This window comes from Panthera uncia, chromosome D4, assembly GCF_023721935.1.
Source record: "Panthera uncia isolate 11264 chromosome D4, Puncia_PCG_1.0, whole genome shotgun sequence".
Classification (NCBI taxonomy): domain Eukaryota; kingdom Metazoa; phylum Chordata; class Mammalia; order Carnivora; family Felidae; genus Panthera; species Panthera uncia.
The window spans coordinates 59,012,258-59,035,704 of NC_064807.1; the positions used below are offsets into that span (position 1 = coordinate 59,012,258).

The 23,447-nt window shown below is 49.6% G+C and overlaps 1 protein-coding gene across 3 annotated transcripts in view; it reads right to left on the reverse strand.

Annotated features, from left to right (window-relative positions):
* Positions 1 to 2,314: 2,314 nt before the first annotated feature.
* TBC1D2 (TBC1 domain family member 2) overlaps positions 2,315 to 23,447 on the reverse strand; it is a 56,787-nt gene continuing 35,654 nt past the window's right edge. The window contains exons 7-13 of one of the 3 annotated variants that reach the window (XM_049627138.1): positions 17,802 to 17,912; positions 12,402 to 12,589; positions 10,797 to 11,273; positions 6,789 to 6,909; positions 5,191 to 5,376; positions 4,308 to 4,429; positions 2,315 to 3,610 (exon numbers count right to left, since the gene is read on the reverse strand). In XM_049627138.1, coding sequence (XP_049483095.1) covers positions 3,403 to 3,610; positions 4,308 to 4,429; positions 5,191 to 5,376; positions 6,789 to 6,909; positions 10,797 to 11,273; positions 12,402 to 12,589; positions 17,802 to 17,912 — 1,413 coding nt within the window. In that variant the 3' untranslated portion in view covers positions 2,315 to 3,402. The remainder of the gene's footprint in view (positions 3,611 to 4,307; positions 4,430 to 5,190; positions 5,377 to 6,788; positions 6,910 to 10,796; positions 11,274 to 12,401; positions 12,590 to 17,801; positions 17,913 to 23,447) is intronic. The other 2 variants (XM_049627154.1, XM_049627146.1) reach the window with 2 other exon arrangements.

Consider the following 23,447-nt stretch of genomic DNA (forward strand, 5'->3'; position numbering starts at 1 on the left):
ATATGTGAGGAAGGGTGGCAAATTCTTCATCTACCTGCCCTGCCTGGAGCTTTCTGGGCAATATGGCTCATGCCCTGGGAGATTGAAATAAGAATGAGGGAACAGGGGCACCTGGGTGATTCAGTTGGTTGTCTGACTCTTGATTTCTGCTTGGGTCATGATCTCACCGTTTTTGAGTTCGAGCCCTGCGTCGGGGTTCTGCGATGGCAGCATGGAGGGAAAAACTGCTTGGGATTCTTTCCCTACCCCTCTCTCTATCCCTCCCTTGCTTGTGCTGGCACTCACTCTCTCTCTAAACAAAACAAAACCAACCAAACGAACCTTTTTCTTTAAAAAAAAAAAAAAAAAGAAAAAAGAATGAAGGAACAAAGAGCAGTGCCTGAGAGGTGAGGTTCCAAGTGTGGGGGATAGTAGCCCTGAGTGCAGGTGTTCTGCAGAAGTCAGTGTACATCCCCCACTTTGGGGTGGAGGTGGGGGGAGTCTTCCAAACAGCCCTCCAGGCCCTTCCTTCTCCTTTGAGGAGACCCTTTATTCTTGGCAATATTGCTCCAGGGAGGTTCCCTGAGTAACTCCTGTCCCCTCCTCTACACAATGCTTGGGGCCTAGTGTCTGCTTTGAGTGGAGAGGTCCCATCCCCTGGGGTAGGAAGGTGGGGCTGTGAGGGATCAGATCCTCCAGCCCTAGAAGGCAGCAGCCCCTGGGGATGGGGGGGCGACAGCTGTGGTGCGAGGCCAGGAATCTGACACCAGGGGTGGGCCCCAAATGCTCTTTAGGAAGAAGGGGGAGGGAGGGAAGACAGCAGCAGCAGCCACAGCCCTTCTTGAGGTGTCACCCCCCCCCCCACACACACACACCCATCTCCACCAGTCCCTGTTAGAGCCTCCCTGTCAGGTGGACGGTTCTTCCTTCCATCTTCCTTTGCCTGGAGCTATCCCACAGGGCCCTACATCACTCAGGGAGCTATAGGCTGGGCCGGCTCTTTCCTTTGAATCCTTCTGTGTTCTAGGCTCCAGGGACATTGAGGTGAGCTGGAACTAACCCTCCCTAGTCTTACAGTTAGCACCTCTAAGGCTTGAGCATGACTTAACACTTAGCAGCTGTGTGACTTTGGGCAAGTTAGTTAACTCCTCTGAGGCTTCATCTCCTCATTCCTAAACCGAGTTTGGCCTGGGGTGAGCAATGCTCCAGGACAGGCAGTTCTCATTCCTGGCTCCAGCATCTCATTTTAGGGCTGGAGGAGGCCGGAGCAGACTCGGTCCTGTGATCTCCAACCCTCCTGGTGTATCAGAATGCCCAGGCCCCACAAAAGGCTCTGTGTCGGCCTGGCACCAATATTCTTTAAAAGCTGCTTAGGTGATTCTGTGGTGTAAACCAGAGGTTACAGTGCTGGGTCAATGGCAAAGCACCTGCCTTCCCCCAGCCCAGGAGGGGCAAGGTATGGTGCCCAGCTCTGAGCAGAGCTTCTCTGCCTGGGGGTGGGGAGGGGAGAGGAGGAAGGGAGAAGAGGGGACAAAGGAAGAAGGGTGAGAACAGGCAGAAGGAGGAGGGGAAAGAGGAGGGAGGAGGGAGAAGAGGGGAGGGAGAGCAAAGAGGCAGAGGAAGCAGGGGAGAGATAGGAAGGGAAGAAGGGAGAGGGGTGTGCCATTTATCAGACAGCCCCTGTCTGATCAGGGATTGATCACCCCCCCACCCCACCCCCTCCCTGGCTGGGAGGGAATTTGAATTTCAGGGCTGGAGCTGAAGGACCAGCTGGGCCTTTCCTGGAGCCTTGGGCCTTTTTGAAGCCCTCTGGGTAGTTTTTCTATAAAAAGGCAACTCCCTGCTGCTGGTGGTGCTTTCCTCTTGCCAGGAACCAGCTCATCTCCTGGGAGCTCTGAGAGGCTAGACCCCTTGTCTCCCCAGTGATAGCCCTTAAAGGGTACAGCACCCAGCCTGTTGGGGGTGCAGCTAGGACCCCCGCCGGCCACCATCACGCCTCACAGATGCCCTTTGGTGGTGAAAGGATCTCAGCAGAGGTAAAAGTTCAGCAAAAATGAGGAAGGTTATCAAGACACTATGTGGAGTGTTAATGGGAAACCCGGGGCCCTGGGGTCGGCTAGTAGCCCATGTCATGTGGGAGGAAAGAACTCTGAGTGCCTCTTCCCCAGAGTTGTGTACACGGTGTGGGTGAACTGGGTGCCTGGTGCACCAGTCCCTCTAAGTTCACACTTGTGGGTGAGCAGGCCGGTTCCTGGTCCTCAGTGACAGGAACCTCTGATCAGAGCTGGAAGTTTCCTGCTGGAGAATCACACACCCGCCCCCCCACCCCCACTCCTTCCTGCCAGAGACTGCCCAGCTTGAGCCTGTACTGACACAGTGAAGGGTTTGTTGAGAAATGGGCTGCCCAAATCACTTATACAGCCTTGACTCCCTGCCTAGAGGGGAATGGGGGAGGTGGCAGACTGCTGAGGAAGGGCCCGGAAGAACCCAGAAGAACTGAAACTGAGTTCCTGCATGCAGTGGGTGCCAGAAGAGACAGCTCTGACTTGGTGACAGGCTATAGCTATGTCCCTCTCAACACCTCTTCCTCACCCTCCAGCCACCCATTTTTCAGAGAAGAGGTGACTCTTCTTGCCTGGGCCTGTGAAGTTGGTAGAGGGAAGCCAGCCGTTGGGTGCCTGACCCAGGGTTCTCTGCCCAACACCCACACCAAGTTCCTTTTGGTACAGGCAGGGGTTTTCCCTGGGAACCTCTTCCCTCAAAACGGGCTGTGAATGGAGAGGAGACCACAGGTGCAGGGCTCAGGAAAAAGGCCTTGGTAGATGGGAGCTGGGCCTGGGACAGAAGCCTAACCAACACTGGGGAGGCACTGTCACCCAGGAAGACACACCCTGCATGCATAGGACCCTAGCTCCTCAGGGACCCAGGAGGGGGGCTGGCCCTGCAGAGACATCCAAGGAAACAGAATCCACGGATGTCCCACACCGGGTAGGCCCTAGTGATGGGACACCCTGGAGACCTGGGCCCACTCAGGAAGTTGGTTACTGGGAATCATTAAGCTTCCAAAGCTTGTCAATTAATTCTAATGTTTATATTGTTTTATATAGACAAAATTTAAGGAATGTTCAAGGTTACCCTAGAAGACAGCATTCTTGCTCGTCTATGTGCTAAAGTGCTCTGTGGAAGAAGCGAGAAAGGGCTGGCATCCCTGGGTATGTGCTCATGAGGGGATGACGCAACCAAAGGCTTCCCAGCAGACGATGTTCTGATGGCGAGACAGAAGCCCAGAGAGGGGAAGGGACTTGCCCAGCACAACGTGGTGATGGGGCTCACGGGCTGGACCACCACGCCATGGCCATCCATCCTCCTGGGGGCCTGTCAGCCAAGAGGGAAAAAGGGCTTTGGGGAGGGCAGGTGGCCAAGTCAGGCCTCGCCCTCCACCTCGTCCTCACTGGCGCAGTCCTCCGGCACCACTGGGGCTTGTGAGTTCCGAGTCTCCAAGTACTCGGCCTTCAGCCGCTCCAGCTCACGCAGCTCAGGCTCCAGCCGCTCCCGGTGGGCTGTCCGCAGCTGCCGCAGCTGTTTCATAGGAAAAGGGTTCATGTCGTTGAAGGCGATGTTCATCAGCTTCCTGCGGGGGAGAGCACAGTCAGCCCAGAGCCCAGCGCCCCACTGGGCCTACACTCACCCGGCCTTCCCAGGCACCCTGGCATTCATTCTGTCCACGTGGCTGAGGCCCTGGCCCCCGCCTGCAGGGAGCTCACCTTCCCAGAAGGAAACAGTGAATAAGAAGCCAACTTCCACCCAGAGTGATGTGTACTGGGGCAGGAGAAAGCTTAGGACTATGGGAGCTCTAACCCAGTAAGGAAAGGTTGGTCAAGGAAGGCTTCTTGGAAGAGGTGACATGTGAGCTGAGTTTTGAAGAATGAGTAGAAGTTGGCCAGGCAAATGTGGTGGTGGTGCAGGTGGCAGGAAGGCCGTCTAAGCAGAAGAAACTGCAAGACCAAAAAGCCCAGAGGTGGCTGTTGTCCTAGGAACTCAAATAATTCTGTTTGGCAGGATTGTAGGGCATGGCAAGTATTAGGGGCAGGAAAAGGTGGGAAGGAAATGAAATTGCATGGAGGCTTTGAATGCCATGTTAAGGGGCAGACAGACCACTGAGGCAGTGGAACGTCCCTAAAGTTTTCTAAGCCGTAACGGAGCATCAGCAGCCCTAACGAATCGGCACTCAGCAAACACCAGCATACCCTCTGCTACGTGTCCTGGGGGCATGTGAGGGTGGGAGGACTGCTGGACCGGCAGGGGTGGGGGCAGAAAAGGGTTCTCACTGGCTGTTGCAAATGGTCTTGGTGAAGAAGCGCAGGTACTGGTAGATCTCTAGGCCATCGTGCAGCCTCAGGATCTCCTCCTCGTTGTACTTGAAAATGGCCAAGGCATAGCGGAATACCACCTGGGGGCAAAGCGGGGGGCTCAGGTGGGGGAGGGGGGGGGGGGGCCAGGCAGGTAATCCCCAGGGGGAGGAGAACCCACACACCCAGACAGTGTGGGGCTCCCAGGACAGGCTTCAGGGTTGAAAGCCTGGAGGCAACATGTGTGCAAGGAGGCCAAAGGGGGTGGGCAGACTGGGGACCCCAAGGGGAGAGAGCAAAGCTTGGAATCCGGAGATGGGGACGGAGTTCTGGCTCTGTCCTGACTTGTCCCGGGACCCTGGGTGAGCTGCTACCCTGTTGGACCTAAGGGGGGTGATACTGTCTCTACATGGGGCATCAGCAGGAATTGACTGGACTAACAGATCCAAAGGTGCTCTGTAATCTGCGGTGTGGTATGTCATCAACCACCATGGGGACACTGGGGTGGGGTGTGGGGAGGGCCTGCCTAGGGTCTCCTAGAAAGGCGAGGGGCAAAGCTGGGACCACACCCAAATATGGGGGGGGGGAGAGAAGGGGGGACCCACATGACTGGATGGGCAGTGGATGGAATAGGGATGGGCCTCCCGGATCATGGTCGTGCCTCCTCCCTAGGGAAAGGAAATCCCCCCAACTTCTCTTCTCCTCACGTGTGCAAAACACTTTAGTTTACAAAGCCATGCTCCCACGAGGGGTCCTCAACAGCCCTGACAGGGGAGCACCGTCTTCCCATTCTCCAGGGGCGGAACTGAGCCCAAGAGGGCCTTGCTCGGGACTGTCCTGCTCACCCCTGGCAGCGCCCCACCTTGATGCCCTCATACAGGAAGGCGTCCCAGACCCGGAGAAGGATGTTGCTGATGAGACTGTCTGCAAAGACCACGAGGAACCAGTTGAAGGTGATGAAGGAGAGATCCACGCGGTGCTGCGCCAGGTGAGCCATCAGCCTGGGCAGCTTCTCTGAAAGTAGGTCCTGGAGCACCCGCTGGTCCACCTGGGAGCCGGGAGACAGGGCTCGTTGGCCGCCACCCTAGGGAAGGGGCCGCCGCCCTCCCTAGAGAGCCAGTCCACACACAGTCGTGGAGTCGCCCCCCACCGGCCCGGGGGCACGAGTGCCTGGACGAGCCGGAGCCCTCCGTGGCCAGGAGACAGGCACGCGGCACACCGCTCTGCTGCTCCCAGCACAGGCAGGCAGTCTTCCGAGCTGGAGCGCTGGGCTTTGACGCGGAGGTCTCTGTGGGCTACGTTCTTGGCCAGTGAACCTGAAGCCCTCCTGAACCTGAGGCCAAGCAGTTCAGGCTTGTATTGGCCTCAACGCTACATCCATTTGGGGTCTGACACGCAAGGTGCTCGGTGCGTCCAGCTCCAGACCTCGGGTAACTCACTGAGCCTAAGGAGCCACTGAACCTGAAGGACTCCTAGATCAACGGATGTGACGTCTGGGATTTGTCTCACCGGGGATGGGTGGGAGTAGAGACGGAACAGCACGTGGGTGCCTGTGTTGATAATTATTCAAACTAGGTCATAGATACATGGAGGTTCATATACTATTTTCTCTATTTTTTGTACATTCAAAATTTTCTTTCTTTTTTTTTTTTTTTAACTTTTACATTTCATGAGACAGTGGAGCAAAGTGAGGTTTTTGCATTTGAAATTTTCTATACAGAGAGAGAGAGAGAGAGAGAGAGAGAGAGAGAGAGAAACCTTCCAACAACCCCACCACAGCACACTGGTTACACAACACACCTTGATTTCGGAGGTGTTAAAACATGAAAATAAAATATGGAACATTTCCCAGCCTGTCTTGTGGCAAGTGGTGCCTTGTGATAGAGTTCTGACCAATAAGGTATAACCAGCAACTGCTGGGCGGGAGCTGTTTGTAGGGGAGACAGCCCTTGCCTTCTACCCTCTGCTTCTTCCAGAGCTGGACCATGGCTTCAGTGCCAGAGGTGGTGCGGCTGTCTTGTGACCACGAGGGTACAGCCATCTTGTGACCATGAGCAGGGGGCTGAAAGCAATATGCCAGGGATGGCAAAGCAGAGAGCTTGAAGGGGACTTCAAGAAGGAAGGAAGGAAGGAAGGAAGGAAGGAAGGAAGGAAGGAAAGAAAGAAAGAAAGAAAGAAAGAAAGAAAGAAAGAAAGAAACAGACCAACCATTCCTAGTGACATCGTGTCACCACTGGAATAACAAGTCTGTCCCGTGGGCAGGGCCCCAACAACTCTAAAGGGCCATCACCTCACCAGAGCCTCCCAGGAGTCCCAGGGAGGGGTTACTGGCCCCTGTACAGAGGGAGAAATGGAGGCCTGAGAGGTTCCTGATTTTTCTGATTCACTGGCTTGAAGGAACCACTCAAGGAGCACCAACCTGTGTGGCCTCCAAGTCCCATCTGCCCCTGCTCTGCTCACCTGGGATGATGTGAGTGTCTTGCTGTAGTAGTCAGCTGGCATGATGGTCTCCACAATGGCCACCAGGCACCAGAAGGCACACTCCTCTTCCTCCAGAACCAGCAGAGCAATGGCCGCTAGCCTGGAAGGGGAAGAAAGGAGGCTTAGGGTGATGTGCAGAAGTCACAGCCAGGCAGAGGGTGGCAGAGGTCGCTTCCCGGATCCCAGGGGGTTGTCGTGTCTAACCCTAACCAGTCTAGTGTTCTGGCACCTGGGGTGAGAGGAACTTGCTTTTGGGGACTACACAGGGATTTCCAGAGCAATGGGGAGATCTGAGTCTCTAGGGAGGGGCTCTGGAGTCCTGTTGCCTAGGTGTGATTCTGCACCTGCTGCTTCCTTGCTGGAAGCAAGTTCCTAAACCTCTTTGAGCCTCAACCTCTTCATAATAATCACAGGACTATTATGAGGGTGAATGACATTAACAAGAGATGAATGCCCAGCATAGCACCTGACATGTAGTGGAGCACTTTATGAATGTTAGTTATCCTTATCTTAATATCCACAGGCTTTGAGACCTTGGCAAGTGTGCTAACCTCTCTGAGCCTTACTTTGATCATCTGTAAAGTGGGATTAACAATCTCTACCTCCTAGGGCTGTGAGGCATTTTGAGCAAGAAGACAGAATTACAGTGTCTTGCTAACCGTCTGGCATATAGCAGGTGCTCATTACACAAAATTCTTTCTCTCATTTGCTTCCCCTTCCCCTAAAGTTACCATGAAGCTCTAATGAGATCATGGGAAGAAAGGAAAAAGTCCACAGTGCTGAGCAGGGATGTCAGCCTGGAAGAAGTATTGTTTTCTCTACCTCTCCCATCCTTCCTGGCAGGTCTCACCCAGGGCCAATCCAGGAATACATTTTCCAAGATGCAATGGTCTCTCAAGATGCTAGGTGAACACAAGGTCCCAAATTCAAAGATGTTTGGGAAATGCTGCATACTCTAGCCCCTTTTTAGAGGCCAGTGATATACAACATCTTAGTAAAAGCCTCTTAGAAATTCTGCAGTGACAAAACCCCATGTGACCCTAGCCCAGGACTGTCCATTGGGGCTGTAGAGCCCCTTTTGTACAGTGCACCCACTGAACACCCTTAGGGAGATGCCACCTTACAGTATCATGAAGCCTCACACACTTGACGGGCTTAAAAAACACATTTCATTGTCTAGCTATTTATCCTTCTCTGAGCTCTTACAAGATTGGATTCATGACCTCCAACCTCTTCTGAGGTTCATATTGTTTAGAGAAATAAGGCCAATTCTCAAAAGAAAAAAGAAACCCCTTTTCTCTCCCCAATAGATTGGGAAGGAATTTCTTTTCGCTCTGGCTAAACCATCTGTACAAATTCTCCTGAGTCTAAGCTGAGTGGATGAAGAGAAGAGTCAAAGGTCTTTTTGGAAATAGGAAGCTCTGCCCTCTCAGAGCTGGGGAAGGGGTGCCTTCTGAGGTCATTTAGTTCAGGGATAGCAAACGTGTGAAACACGGGCCACCACTCTTTAGTCTATGCCCAGAGCAGACATAACTAATCAATCATGACACCATTCCCTTTGTCTATGCCCAGGGCAGACATAACTAATTCATCATTGTTCTCTTTCCCACTGACTCTGGAGGCTGCCTCAGAAACTCTCACCAGAGAAGGCTCTAGACAGATGCTTCCTACTGGTCATCCTGGGTCTAGATAAACTTATTGCAGAGATGGGAAGACCTGAGTCCTGGAAAGGAGAAATGACTTGCTCAGGGTCACACAGTCAGCTGGTGGTAGAGTGGCTCCCAAAGTCCCAGGCTGGTGTTCTCTCCACCCTACCCCATTCCACTGGAGCCTCAGGACATGCTCAGTCCAGGAGCTGGCTGCTGGCACCAGCTTAGATCTCTCTACACATTAAAAAGATCAGTAATGAGAGGCTGTTGGTACCAATTAGGGCCCACCAAGTGCTCAGGGCTACAACCAGACTCCGACTTAAGGCCTTCAGGCTCAAGTGGGTCTGCAAAGGAAGTAGCATGGTGATGTGGGAAACAGCTACTTTTAAAGCACTCCATTTATGTTCTAAAGGGAAATAGCTTTAACGTTTTTGCCCTAAATCTGCAGTGTATTATTACCATGATACCTGTCACCCTCTAAACAGGTTGATTTGTTGCATAGAAGCAGGGTGTGTCCTCTTTTGACACCATGCATGCAGTTCTATCAGTTGCCACTAGATGGTGGCAGTCAGACGAGTGAAAGGGGCCTGCAAGGTGGGGTTTAAGGGCCGCGCTCTCCACGTATGAAGGGGCTCTTCCCATTACAAATAACTTTCGATTTTAAGCAATAATATGGATGTGTGCCTAAACACTAATTATCAGTAAGAAAAAAAGTATTCAGAGAAAGAATTAAAGAAATATTCTTGGGTGTCACCTCCTTCTCCGTCTGTTATTCCTACATACCCTTCCACAGCCTTTGTGCTGCCTCTATCCACACAGGGAACAGTTTCTTTCCTTCTAGGTTTATCTCAAGATCCTTCCCACTATAGGATTTCCCCCGCCCCTTCAGCGCAGATTAGCTGTGCTGTGGTTTAACTCTGAATTCCCAGTAACTGAACATGTATATATGCTCAATTTCACCCAATTTAGGCTGGAAATCAAGTATCAAAAATATCTACCCTTAGGAACCATTCAAATTTGAGTAGGGACGCTGTGAATGTTTATTCTGTGTTAAAGAAATGTCACACACCACCTATTTTGAAAAAAACACCAGAAGGTCTTATGTAAATTTTGCTCGAGTGCATGCATGTTTAAATTAAATTGAGTCAAAGGGGTGCCTGTGTGGCTCCGTCCATTGAGCTTTTGACTTTGGCTCAGGTCGTGATCTCACAGTTCGTGAGTGCCAGCCCCACATTGGACTCTCTGCTGTCAGTGCAGAGCCCGCTTCGAATCCTCTGTCCCCCTCTCTGTGCCCCTCCCCCACTCACTCTCTCTCTTTCTCTCTCTCTCTCTCTCTCTCTCTGTCTCTCAAAAATAAACCTTAAAAAAAAACTTTAAAAATAAATAGAGTCAAAACTTGCTTTGGGAAATATCTGAGATTACATAACCTCTATCAGGATAGCTAAGGGCATCCATGAGAGTCCTCCACAGTCCTGAAGGGGGCAGCCCTACCAGTCACCACCCCCCCTCCACCCCCAATCCCTTATCTCCTGCTGTTGCACCAGAAGCAGAACCAACTCCAGGCTGGCCCGGCTGCATTCTTTCCTTTGGGAATTTAGGCCTGCGGCAAGAGGGTATCGACAAGTGGGATGACTTGCTGACAAAGCTCCAGACTCAGGGGCTGAGTTCTCCGTTCTGAACAGAACAGCCTCAATGGGCCTTAAATGTCCAAAGAATGATGGACCGAGGCTGGTCTGCTGAAAGCAAGAGAGTCCAGAGACTGTGAGGCCCCATAAAGGCTGCAGAAGAGTAGGGTGTGGTGCTGCACAGTGTCGGGACCTGGCCCCATGGACTATGGCGCGATTGGCACCCCTGGGGTTGTGTGGTGCTGTGGCCCTGCTAGAGACAGGAGATGCCGCGGTTTCTAATGACCATGGGGTCTCGTCCTCTCTTTTCTTTTCCTGGTTGTTAGGAGCTTCCCTGTAACATTTACAAATTCTCTTTCTCTTGGGTTCCTCTGAATGGATTTTGTCTGAAGCAAATGAGCCTTGATCCACAGTTCTGCAATGTGTGAGCTGAGCTGTGCACACTACAAAATCCCAGGAGACCATTCCCGATGCTTCCTACATGGGTGGCCCCACCCTGAGCACAGATCAAAGCAGAGAGCACGGCATGAGGAGCTACCGCGGTCTTGAACCTGTCCTTGTCCCCATCTTGAACATGTCCATATTGTCCTCATCTGTACAGTGGGAATCAAGCCTCCTGGGCTCCCCTCTCCATGTTCCTGGGAGACTCCAAAGAGACAGAGAGGTGCTCTAGAGAACAAGGGCTGTGCCCTCACTAGAGCCATGACACTCACCTGTTGAGGCCCTGGCAGTAGCCGATGGTGGGGTTTTGCCAGGAGAAGGCCAGCAGCACCCGGCGTAGCTTGTCGGGGTAGCTGGAGGCGGGGCAGGTGAAGTGCTTGTTGTTGGGGAAGGTGCGGTTCAGGTCCAGCTCAATTTGGCGGGCTGCAGGGTGCTCGTGAACCTGATCCCGGCTCAGCAGCTCCTGGTAGCGGCCGGGGCTCCACAGGTGCTGGACGCGGAGGTGGACCAGCCACCTCCAGACACGCGGCCGGTGCTCTCGGGGCACACCTGCCCGCAGCAGCTGCTTGAGCTCGACCGAGGGCGTGAGATCACCCAGGGCAGCCCAACGCTCCCGAAGAGGCCGCTCCACAGCCTCATGGGCCAGCAGGTGGTGGGAGTGCACCTCTAGTGCCTGGATCTTGGCCAGCAGCTTCAGGTCTTCTATCTCGTAGTTGGGCACCGTCAGGAAGCCATACTCGTCATACTCGCTGTCAGCAAAAATGCACATTAGCAACACCTTGCAGAGTCCTTCCCCGGAGAAGGGGCAGTGGGCAGGGGCTGGACCCCAGGCAAGGTTCTTGCCGGGGCTTCACTGCGGGTTAGCCATGCAGCTTTGGGCAGGTGACTTCAGTTCTCCGAACTTCAGTTTGCTCATCTGTACCAGGGGTAGGATTCCTGCTCTGCCCCATGGAGACCCATTGACATTGACATCCCCTGTTGTAAAATGCTGGGGGCCTAGACAGTGTCTGGGACATGGTAAGTGCATAGTAAGTGGATTCTGTGCAGATATAAAGAACCCTCTTCTTACCCCATGAGGCCTTAGGCTCAAGGAGTCCTGCACTGCTGATATAGAATCCCACTCCCACAAGACAGTAAGCCCAAGGATGGATGGGGAACAGACAGCATCACTGACAAGCAAGATGGGTGAGCTGGGGATCCATTCCACATAGCTTTTCATTGATCTAACATTTATTTGCCCTGTGTGCTCTGCATGTGCGGTCTCATTTGGTCCTACTGATCCTGCAAAGCAGCAATCTTAGCCCACATCTGATGGAGGCTGTATATGTGGCCCAGAAAGGTAAAGTGACTTGTCCAAGGTCACATGGTGACACGGCCAGGGGTGGCTCCAAAGCCTGGGCTCCTTCCACCGAGCCTCCCAGCCTCGGGGGCCTTTGGACCCCAGCCACAGCCCCTTTTGTTATATTTAACTGCCCATGTCCACTGGGCTCAGCAAGGGCTTTGCTTGGGGAAGGCAGCTGGCTTGTCTCTCCTCCTCCCCTCTCTGACAAGTATCTCTGGGAGCCTGGAGAAGTGGAGAAAACAGAGCTTCAGAGGCAGACCCAGGTCAGCTGCACTAGTATGCTGCATGGCCTTGGGGAAGGGGCTGCCTCCTCTGAGCTTACGCCACCTCGTCTTACAGCTGAGGTGTAAGTGTAAGTGACGCCACCTCAGCCGTAAGAGGGGGCTCATTGCAACCACATGCTCAATACCTGAAGATACGAGAAAGTAAGGGATGCACAGTGCTCGTACACGGTCAGCAGGAACCAGCAGCAGAGCAGCTGGGGCTCCCCAGGTCAGGCAGACCAAGACCTTCCCTTGCTGCCTGAGGGGCTCACCTGATAGGGCTCAGCTCCACGCCTTCTGCCGAGGCCTCCCTGGCCTCCCACTGCAGTGCCTCCCGGATGAGCTGCCTCAGCAGCTCTGAGCAGTCATTCGCCTCGCCCCCCATGGTCTCCTGCAGCCTCCGCAGCCCCGCCAGGTACTTGCTCTCTACCTGGCAGTTCTTGGCTTGGAGGTAGGCACACTGTGGAGGGAGGGGTGGGGCTGTCAGGCCACCTGGTTGGGCTTGGGCCACCCTAGAGGCCTGAGCAGCTACAGGCAGCAAAGCTCTTCTCCCATCTCATCTTGCATCCCCTCCCCACCCCCCAGCCCATCGTATAAGGGAAAGGAGATGGGCCCCAAACCCAAGGGTTTATAGCAAGGCAGTGAAGGCTTCAGGCAAGAGAGCCAGGCCCAGGGCTGGGCTGGATTCAGAAGAAAGAGAGGAAAGGTGGACAGGGGCAGTGCAGGTTCTTGCATAGCCTGCAGTCCCATCCTGGTTCGGCCACTGCTGGCTGGGTGAGCTACGGCAAGTTACTTAACTGCTCTGTGCCCTAGCTTGTTCATTTAACCAATGGAAATCATATGGATTCTGGTGAGGATTACATGAGCTGATGTGTGTAAAGTCCCTCTCAGGGCACCTAGCCTAGAGCAGTTCTCTGCAGGTGGTATTACTGAGCAGCACCCAGGAGATGGCCATGAGGCTCCGGACACTGCCCTTGGGCCTCCTGCTGCCACAACACTGGCTCCTTCCATTCCTGCTACGCATCATTCTCTCCCATCGGTGGCCTTCCTGCACGCTCCCTGCCCCTCCCTGCCCGTCTTGAACTTTTGTATTTCTATTTACACAAACTGAGTGTTCTGAACAAGTCTCGTCACTTTCCTAGGCCCATTTTCCTTCTTTGTAAGCTGGACAGGAAAAATCGACCTCATAGTATTGCTGTGACCTCTGGGCCAGCCTGGCTCCTGTTTCATCCTGGGGTGGCAGAGTGGGAGCTTCCTGGCCAAGGGTGCCCATCTGCTGCACCTCTACCCAGATTACCATCTCCAAACGTTGGCTAAGCACCAACTCCAGGCCATCGGGTGAGCCGGCCCTCCTCCCCAACCCAGGCGGCTCCCACTTCCATGTCCCTCTGCCTGCAAGACTGCTTCCCGAGTCCCCTCCCAGTAGTCTTCTCAGGCACTTCTGAGACCCCCGAATCTCCTGCTCTCCAGCCCACCTCTGTAAGCCCAATGAGCCCCTGGCTTTCTCAAAACATAAATCTGATTGAGCACCACCCCCCACCCCCACCCCCGACTGCCCCACTCAAAACCCTTCTACAACTGCCAGTTTCCTCAGAGAACGTCCCAACATTTCCCCCCTTCAGCCTCACGTCTCCTTTCTCACCTTCCCCCTTCCTCTCAATCCATAGGTCTTGACCATGCTGTCTCTTTTCTTGAAAGGCCTTTCTCCACTGTTTGTCTGGATAACACCAACTCACTTTTAGGACTCAGCTCAAGAAGGCACCTCCACCAGGAAGTCCTCCCTGACTTTCTTTCCTCCTTTGGGCCCCAAAGAATCCTGCGTGCCCAACTGCATCTTGATTGTGTTTGATCCTCACTAGTCTGCACACACCCTCTTTGAAAAGTCTTAGAAGGCCTTTTGTCAGTTCTTCTTTAAATGTTCATTAGAATCCGTCAGTAAAGCCATCAGGTCCAGGGCTTTTCTTTGTTGAGAGATTTCTGATTGCTAACTCAATCTCCTTACTAGTTATACAGGCCATTCAGGTTTTCTATTTCTTCATGATTTAGTCTTGGTAGGCTTTATGTTTCCAGGGATTTGTCCATTTCATTTGGTGATTCAATTTGTTGGTATACAACTGTTCATAGTACTTTTTTAAAAATTTATTTTTATTTTTTTATTAAAAAAATTTTTTAATGTTTATTTTTGAGAGAGAGAGAGAGAGAGAGAGAGAGAGAGACAGAGAGAGCGCGAGCATGAGAGCATGAGTGGGGGAGGGGCTGAGAGGAAGACACAGAATCCGAAGCAGGCTCCAAGCTCTGAGCTGTCAGCACAGAGCCCAGCGCGGGGCTCAAACTTACAAGCTGTGAAATCATGACCTGAGCTGAAGTCACATGCTTAACCAACCGAGCCACCCAGGCGCCCCTGTTCATAGTACTCTTATAATCCTTTTTATTTCTGTAAAATCAGTAGTAATGTTCCCACTTTCATTTCTGATTTTGAATTTTCTTTTTTTCCTTAGTTCACTTAGCCCAAGGTTTGTCGATTTTGTTCATCTTTTCAAAAAAATCACTTTTGGTTTCATTGATTTTCTCTATTACTTTTCTGTTATCTATTTCATTTATTTCTGCTCTAATCTTTATTATTTTCTTCTATCAGCCAGCTTGGGTTTAGTTCTTCTAGTTCCTCAAGTTGTAAAGTTAGGCTGTTGATTTGAGATCTTTCTTGTTTTTTAAAGAAAGTGTTTATAGCTATAAATTCCCTCCTCAGCTCAGAGCCTGGAGTCTGCTTTGGATTCTGTCTCACTCTCTCTCTGCCCCTCCCTGCTCATGCTCTGTCTCTCTTGCTGTCAAAAATAAACATAAAAAAAAATTTCTTCCTCAGCATGGCTTTTGCTGTGTCCCGTAAGTTTTGACATGTCTTCTTTTTCATTTGCCTTTAAGTATTTTCGAATTTCCCTTGTAATTTCTTCTTTGATTCATTGTTTCAAAGTATGTTGCTTAATTTCTACAAGTTTGTGAATTTTCCAGTTTGACTTCTGTTTTTGGTTTCTAGCTTCATCCATTCTAGTTGGAGAAGATACCTGTCTCCTTAAATCTACTGAGATATAATTTGTGGCCTAACATATGGTTTGTCCTGGAAAATGAGGAGAATGCATGTGCTGTTGTTGCTGGGTAGAGTGTTCTGTGTTATACCTGTTAGATCTAGTTGGTGTATTGTGTTGTTCAAGGCCACTAGTTCCTTACTTATCATCTGTCTGGTTATTTTACCCATTACCGAGAGTGGGGTACTAAAGTTTACAACTATTATTGTAGAATTATCTATTTCTCCCTTCAGTTCTGTCATTTTTGGTTCCTATAGTTTGCTGGTCTGTTATCAAGTATATAAATGTTTATAATTGCTGTATCTTCTGTCTTGAACCTTTTATTAACATATAATGTCTTTCTTGGTCTCTTGTAACTTTAAAAACTTTAAAGTCACTCCAGTCTGATATTAGCAAAGCCACCCTGCTCTCTGTTGGTTATTATTTCATGGAATATCTTTTTCCAACCTTTCATTTTCAATCTATTTGTGTCTCTGAATATAAAGCGAGTCTCCTGTACACAGCATATAGTTGGATCATTTTTTTTTAATCCATTTTGTCAAACTCTTTTAATTGGAGAGTTTAACCCATTTACATTTAAAGTAATTATTGATAAGGGATGTCTGTCCTTTTGCTATTTATTTGCTGACTTATACCATTTTTGTCCCTTGTTTCCTGCATTACTGTGTTTTTTGTGGTGAAATGTTTAAATTCCTGTTCTGTTTCCTTTTGTGTATATTCTATAGCTTCTTTCTTTATGGTTACCATGGGGATTAATTTAAAATTCTAAAGTTATAACATTCTAATTTGAATTTATATCAGCTTAACTTCAATAACATGCAGAAACTCTGTTCCTTTATAGTTCCATCCCTACCCTTTTGGTTCTTGATGTCACCAAATTACATCTTTATACATCGTGAGCCCCAAAACATAATGTAATGATTCTTTTAAATGCAAAATTAGGTAGAAAACAAAATGTGGAGTTATAAACCAAAGTTGTAATAATACTAGCTTTTAGATTAATCATTAAAAAAATGTATTAGTCTCTTAAATCATATAGAAAACAAAAGTGGAATTATAAACCATTTTTACCATAATACTAGGTTTTATAATTGCCCATGTATTTACCTCTACTGAGATTTGTATACCTTCAAACACCTCTGAGTTACTGCCTAGTGTACCTCCATTGCACCCCGCAGGACTGTGCAAGCACTTCTTGTGGGCAGATCTAGTGGGAATGAAGTTTCTCAACTTTCGTTTCTCTGAATTTCTCTGAATTTCTCCCTCATTTTTGGAAGAAGGTTTTGCCAGATATAAATTCTTTTGCTTTGCTTTTTGTTTGTCTTTGTTTTTAGCATTTTGGCCTCCAAGGTTTCTGATGAGAAATCTGCTCATAATCTTCTTGAGGATTCCTTGTATGTGATGAGTTACTTCTCTTTCTGCTTGCAAGCAGTTGCTTTGTATTTGGCATTCAAAAGATTGATAGTAATGTGTCTCAGTGTAGATCTCTTGGAATTTATTTTACTTGATGTTTGTTGAGCTTCTTGGACATTTTTATTCATGTCTTTCATCAAATTTGGGAAATTTTCAGCCTTTATTCACATATTCTCTCTGCCCCTCTCTCTCTCTCTCTCTCCTTCTGGGACTCCCCTGCTATAATGGGTATGTTGGTCTGCTTAATGGTGTCTCACACATCACTTAGGCTCTGTTCACTTTTCTTCCATCTTTTTTTCTTTCTGTTTCTCAGACTTAATAATTTTCACTATCCTATTTTCAAGTCCACTGATTCCTTCTGCCTGCTTGAATCTACCTCTGAATCCCTCTAGTGGATTTTTCATTTTGGGTATTGTTCTTTTCAATTCCAGAATTTCTTCTTGATTTCTTTGTAGGTTTTCTATCTCTTTATTGATATTTCTTTTTTCTTCATACATTGCTTTCTTGACTCTCTACATCTTCTTTTCGTTCTCTGAACATCTTTAAGACAACTGTTTTAAAATCTTTGTCTAGTATTATCTAGCATCAGGTCTTTGTCAGGGGCAGTTTCTACTAATTTATGTTTTTCCTTTGAATGGGCCATACTTTTACATATCTTTGTACGCCTTGTGATTATTATGTTGAAAACTAGACATCTGAATCTAATAATGTGGTAGTAGTGGAATCAGAGTCTCCCAATTTAAGAAAAAATTGTTTTTGTTTTTTGGCTGTTATAGGCTGTCTCTGGGCCAAGAGAGGTCATCTCTTTTCTGAGTCTTTCCCTGGGTATGCATGGCCACTTTCTAATTTCCTCATCTATGCAGTTGTGTTTGAATGTCTAGTCTTCAAGCTCTAGCTCCCAAAAGGGGAAAAGAGAAAAATGAAGTGGGGCAGCCCTTTGAATCCTCTGGCAGTTACTCTAGCCCGGAGGGGAGGTACAACAATGGCCGCCTGTCCCTTCCTCTGTACTTCTGTGATCAGAAGCAGCAATCAGAGCACAGATGCCTGAGGCAGAAAGGCAGTTTTTAAATGGCACAGTCCAGAGGCAGGGCAGGCAGGTGATAAGGACAGAGCGATACAGGGCGGAGAAGGTAAGGGACTGAAGGGTGACTGGGCATGTAGACGGACTCTGCCTCTTACCTTCATCAGGAGGGCCCTCTCCTTCTCAGCCACCCTTCTCCAGATCTTTGTGACTTGGTGGATCTCGGAGTTTAGGAAGCGGTTCTGGGTCCGATATGCTTCTATGTCATCCTGGAGAAGAGAGCAAAACATCTGATGAATTGCCATCTCCCTGATCCTCACCCTCCGCATGAGCTGTTGGTGCCAACACTTCCTTCCTTTAGAAATTTCTAATGACAACAGAAAAGAAAGTCTTCAAGAAGTAGTATTACAGACAGTCCCCTTCTCTAGTCTTGATCTCACATGATACAGTAGAGAGAGCATCAAGTCTGGAGTTCACGTCTTGGCTCTGACTTCCTGGATGCGAGGCTTCACTGAACAACTGTGACCCTCTGTTTTGTCATCTGTAAAAGGGGCAAATACTAACTATTCCACTAGGCAGCTGGGAGACTATGTGAGGTAACACGTCTCATAACATTAAGTACAGAGACCAGGGGCGCCTGGGTGGCTCAGTCAGTTAAGCACCCGACTTCAGCTCAGGTCATGATCTCACGGTTAGTGGGTTCGAGCCCTGCATCAGGCTCTGTGCTGACAGCTCAGAGCCTGGAGCCTGCTTTGGATTCTGTGTCTCCCTCTCTCTGTTCCTCCCCCGCTCGCACTTTGTCTCTCTCTCTCTCAAAAATAAAGATTAAAAAAATTAAAAAAAAAAAAGTACAGAGACCAAAACAAACATCCAAGTAGTGTTTGTTTTAAAAATAAACATATGTTGGGGCGCCTGGGTGGCGCAGTTGGTTAAGCGTCCGACTTCAGCCAGGTCACGATCTCGCGGTCCGTGAGTTCGAGCCCCGCGTCAGGCTCTGGGCTGATGGCTCGGAGCCTGGAGCCTGTTTCCGATTCTGTGTCTCCCTCTCTCTCTGCCCCTCCCCCGTTCATGCTCTGTCTCTCTCTGTCCCCAAAATAAATAAAAAACGTTGAAAAAAAAAATTAAAAAAAATAAAAAATAAAAAAAAATAAACATATGTTGCTGTTATATATTTGCAATCATACTGAACAATTTTGGGTGGAAAATTTTTATTTAAGTCACTTTGTAAATATGCAGTTGACCCTTCAACAACACTGGGGTTTGGGCACCAACCCCCCTGCACAGTTAAAAATCTGTGTATAACTTTTGACTCCCTCCAAATTTAACTGCTAATAACCTGCTGTTGACCAAAGTCTTACTGATAACATAAAGAGCACCTATTTCATATGCCATGTGTATTATATACCGTATTCTTACAATAAAGTAAGCTAGAGAAAATACATTTACATTACTATACTGTATTTATCAGAAAAAATCTGCCTGTAAGTGGACCCATGCAATTCAAATCCGTGTTGTTCAAGGGTCTACTGTACTTTTCTATGTTGCTACATAAACTTCCCAATGATCATTCTTAATGTCTGATGACTATTCTGTTGGGTGAATTTATTATAACATAGTTATAATCCCTCTGTTATTTTTTATTTGAGTCCTGAGTGTTTTTGGTTTGTTTTTGATTATGAATAATGCTGTGATGCACATCTCTGAGCCTAGAGTTTTCCTTTTGCAAGCTGTCCAGTGACAGAATATGATCATGCTGCTGCGGCATTCGAGGAGAAGCTGGCCAAACGCTGGGGAGGTTCAAGCAGGAGTCTGAGCCTCAGAAAGGAGCAGACACAGCACTGGCTCTCAACCTTCATTCTGCTGGGATGGACATTACAGAAGCAATGGACAGCACACGCTCACAGCTATACCTACCAATTCCAGGACATTCACTAGCTGAAACTCAACCCCTTTTGCTCCCACTCTAGCAATGTGCTGGGCTGTAGGTGAATGTGAGAGACACTATTGCGGGCATGACTTTGGATAGGCCCTGATTTATCTGGAAATTAAGAGCATCACGCCTGTGATGCCCTTGGCACCTCATTATCAGGGATGTGTCACTTGTGCACAGCTCACAGGCCATCCTGACCCTCCCTGGGTGGGCCTGCATTCTGGCCAAGATCCTTCCCAGCCCAGAAGCTCCAATTCATACCCAGGCTCTACTGCCTTCTCCCTAGATGGTTGACACAGTGGGAGGGCCACACACTCCCAGGGCTCCTTAGCTGGAAATCAAAGCCCCAGGCTGACTGCATCCCTTGGCCTGTCACCACTCAGCTGGGCTCTCTGGCTCTCCGTGGGGTCTCTAACCCCAGACACGCCTGCTTTCGCACCCCCCCCCCGCCCCCACTGTGTCCAGGGTGCAAGGCTGTGTGTACTCAGGCTGAGTTTGCTTCTGCTCTCTCTGCCTGGCCTGGACCCAGGTAGTTCCAACTCCCAGCCTGTACTTCCTCTTACACTCCAACTGTGTCTGTCCTACAGCAAACTCTGGGCTCCCTTTTCTCAGGGGGTGCCAGCTGCTGTTTTGCACAAGTGTCCACCTGCTTCTTCTCCATGACCCCCATTTCCTTATCCTTATGTGGAGGGGCAGTGAGCTCGGTGTGAATCTGCATGTTTGCAGCATGAGGACCAACCTCCTGTGAGCATCAGAATTCTCCAGGGCTGCTCTCGCTGCCCGCAATATTCTTCCGTTTTGGTGTCCGGAGATTTGGTAGACTTAGGAACACAGAGGCTGTGTGGGCTCCCTGCACCATCATCACCCCCTGCCTCCACCCCGCACTGAGCACACCATCCCATTCAATCCCTCCAGTGGTCCTGAAAGTCTCAGAGGCTCTGAAAAGGACAAGCCCGTTGCCTGAGGTCACACAGCTGTACTAGACAGGGTGTGACTGAGCCCAGGGCTGTCGGATTCGGATTCGAAAGCCAAGTCCAAGCACTGTACTTACTGCCTAGACATTCCCTATGCTCTGTCCCCGCTGCAATCCACCCGGACGCCAAAACTCTAGTCCGTCTTTCAAGGGTTGGGATCAGTAGTCTGGCTGAGCGTGCATAGGCTTGTCTGACCTCTCCGGCTCAAGTTTAATCACAACACATCAAAGATGCAGGCGTTGCCGAGTGCCGGCGTTGCCTGGTGGTCAGGGGGTGGACTCTGGGGCCGTGCTGCCTGGATATAAACCCTGCCTCCACCGCTGAGCCCCAGCACAAGTGCCTCATCCCCTCATCTGGAAGTCAGAGTAACAGTGCTGCCTCAGGCACTGCTGGGAGTCAGTGCTGCAAAGGCTGAGGATGGTGGGCCAAGTGGTGAATACAAAGCAGGCGTCACCTCCCTGTCCAGGCTCTCACCCCCTGCCTTCCTCCTGCGTTCTGCTGAGACGTTTCCCACTGCTGCTCTTGTGCCTTCTTCCCGAATGCCTGGGAGAATACAACAAGTTTCTGGGAGAATACAACAAGCTTCCAGGCACGGGAGGAATAGAGCTACCAGTCATTGCCTGAGTCCCTGCTATGGCCAGACCCGTTTCCCTGACACATGTCACTGCGTGTAATTTATCCACACAATGCTGTGGGATGGGTACTAAAGAATATTGTTCCCATTTTACAGATGAGGAAACAGTACAGAGAGGGTAAGTCCTCCTCGTCATGGGCTAGAACACAAGAGAGGCGGGATCCAAATCCAGGTGTGTTCACCAGGTGTGTTCAGCAGGAATCGAAAACTACTGCTGGGTGAAAGTGCACCACCGCCTTTCTGCCTCCTGGCACCGTCCCTCTCTCCTCGGTCCAGGCCCAGAAGATGCTCACTGGCGTCTCCAAGGCTTTGGACATGTTGCGTGGGGCAGCCTGCCTCCAGCCCAGTCAGGGAGGGTGGGAGTGCACACCCTTGGAGCGGCAGTGGGGTGGCCTCTGGGCAGCACCTTCCCATTCGGCTTGTCGCCCTACCTTGAGTGCTCTTCTTGGCTCAGAACTGTAGGGAGGAAAAAGAGAGAGCTCAGAGAAGAGAATGCCACACGACAGTCGCCAATAAGCAAAGGAGGAAAACACAACTGGAGAAAGGGGACAGGAAGAAGAGAGTCTGCCTGTTTGCCTTCATAGGGATCAGGAGCCTGGGAATTTTCTCTGGGAAATGCTGCATGGACTAGCCCTTGTGCTAGTGGGGAAGACAGTGGGGAAGACAGTAGAGGAAGACCTGGGGTCTAGCCCAAACCTGCTGCTTGGGCTGTGTGACCCTGGGCCGGTCCTTTCCCCTGTCCAGGGGTCAGCCGTCCCTGCCAGAAAATGAGATCTCTGCGTCTCCCAGCTCTGCTACTCAGGAGGTCGATGATTCTGTTCTCAAATTGACACCTTCAACAAGGGGGCACTTTGTTAAAGTTGCATGTCACACGGCAAGCAAGTGAACATGCTCTGTCCCCAGACTGAAAGACAGTGGATTTTTGATGAGTGTTCTATTTTTTTCTAGATCGGACACGTTAAAGGCTAACAAATGAGGAATTCTAGAACTTGCAATTCTTTCTAGCACAAATGCTGGGCCTCTGAGGATCAGTTACAAGGTACAGTTGGTTGATTGTGAATCTCCCCATATCTGGGCTCACTGATAAATTCCTGAACATGCAAATCCAGGGGCATTCTCAGTCTCCTAGGTGAGTCCATGCTTCCAGTCAATTCTCGGGGGCAGTCTAGAGGCACCCAACGGATCTATTTCTCTGACCCCAGAGCTGCTTTATAGGGTCTTCAACTGTAGATCCTTGCAAGATGGGCACAGAGAAGACTCTTAGCAGGGCGGAGGAGGGTAGGGAAGCAATCTTTATTTTTTAATATGAAATTTATTGTCAAATTGGTTTCCATACAACACCCAGTGTTCATCCCAACAGGTGCCCTCCTCAATGCCCATCACCCACCCTCCCCTCCCTCCCACCCTCCATCAACCCTTAGTTTGTTCTCAGTTTTTAAGACTCTTATGGTTTGGCTCCCTCCCTCTCTTTTTTTTTTCTTCCTTCCCCTCCCCCATGGTCTTCTGTTAAATTTCTCAGGATCCACATAAGAGTGAAAACATATGGTATCTGTCTTTCTCTGCCTGACTTATTTCACTTAGCATAACACTCTCCAGTTCCATCCACGTTGCTACAAAGGGCCATATTTCATTCTTTCTCATTGCCAAGTAGTATTCCATTGTGTATATAAACCACAATTTCTTTATCCATTCATCAGTGGATGGACATTTAGGCTCTTTACATAATTTGGGTATTGTTGAAAGTGTTGCTATAAACATTAGGGTACAAGTGCCCCTAGGCATCAGCACTCCTGCATCCCTTGGGTAAATTCCTAGCAGTGCTATTGCTGGGTCATAGGGTAGATCTATTTTTAATTTTTTGAGGAACCTCCACACTGTTTTCCAGAGCGGCTGCACCAGTTTGCATTCCCACCAACAGTGCAAGAGGGTTCCCGTTTCTCCACATCCTCTCCAGCATCTATAGTCTCCTGATTTGTTCATTTTAGCCACTCTGACTGGCGTGAGGTGATATCTCAGTGTGGTTTTGATTTGTATTTCCCTGATGAGGAGTGACGTTAAGCATCTTTTCATGTGCCTGTTGGCCATCTGGATGTCTTCTTTAGAGAAGTGTCTATTCATGTTTTCTGCCCATTTCTTCACTGGATTATTTGTTTTTTAGGTGTGGAGTTTGGAGAGTTCTTTATAGATTTTGGATACTAGCCCTTTGTCTGATATATCATTTGCAAATATCTTTTCCCATTTCGTCAGTTGCCTTTACAATCCCAGA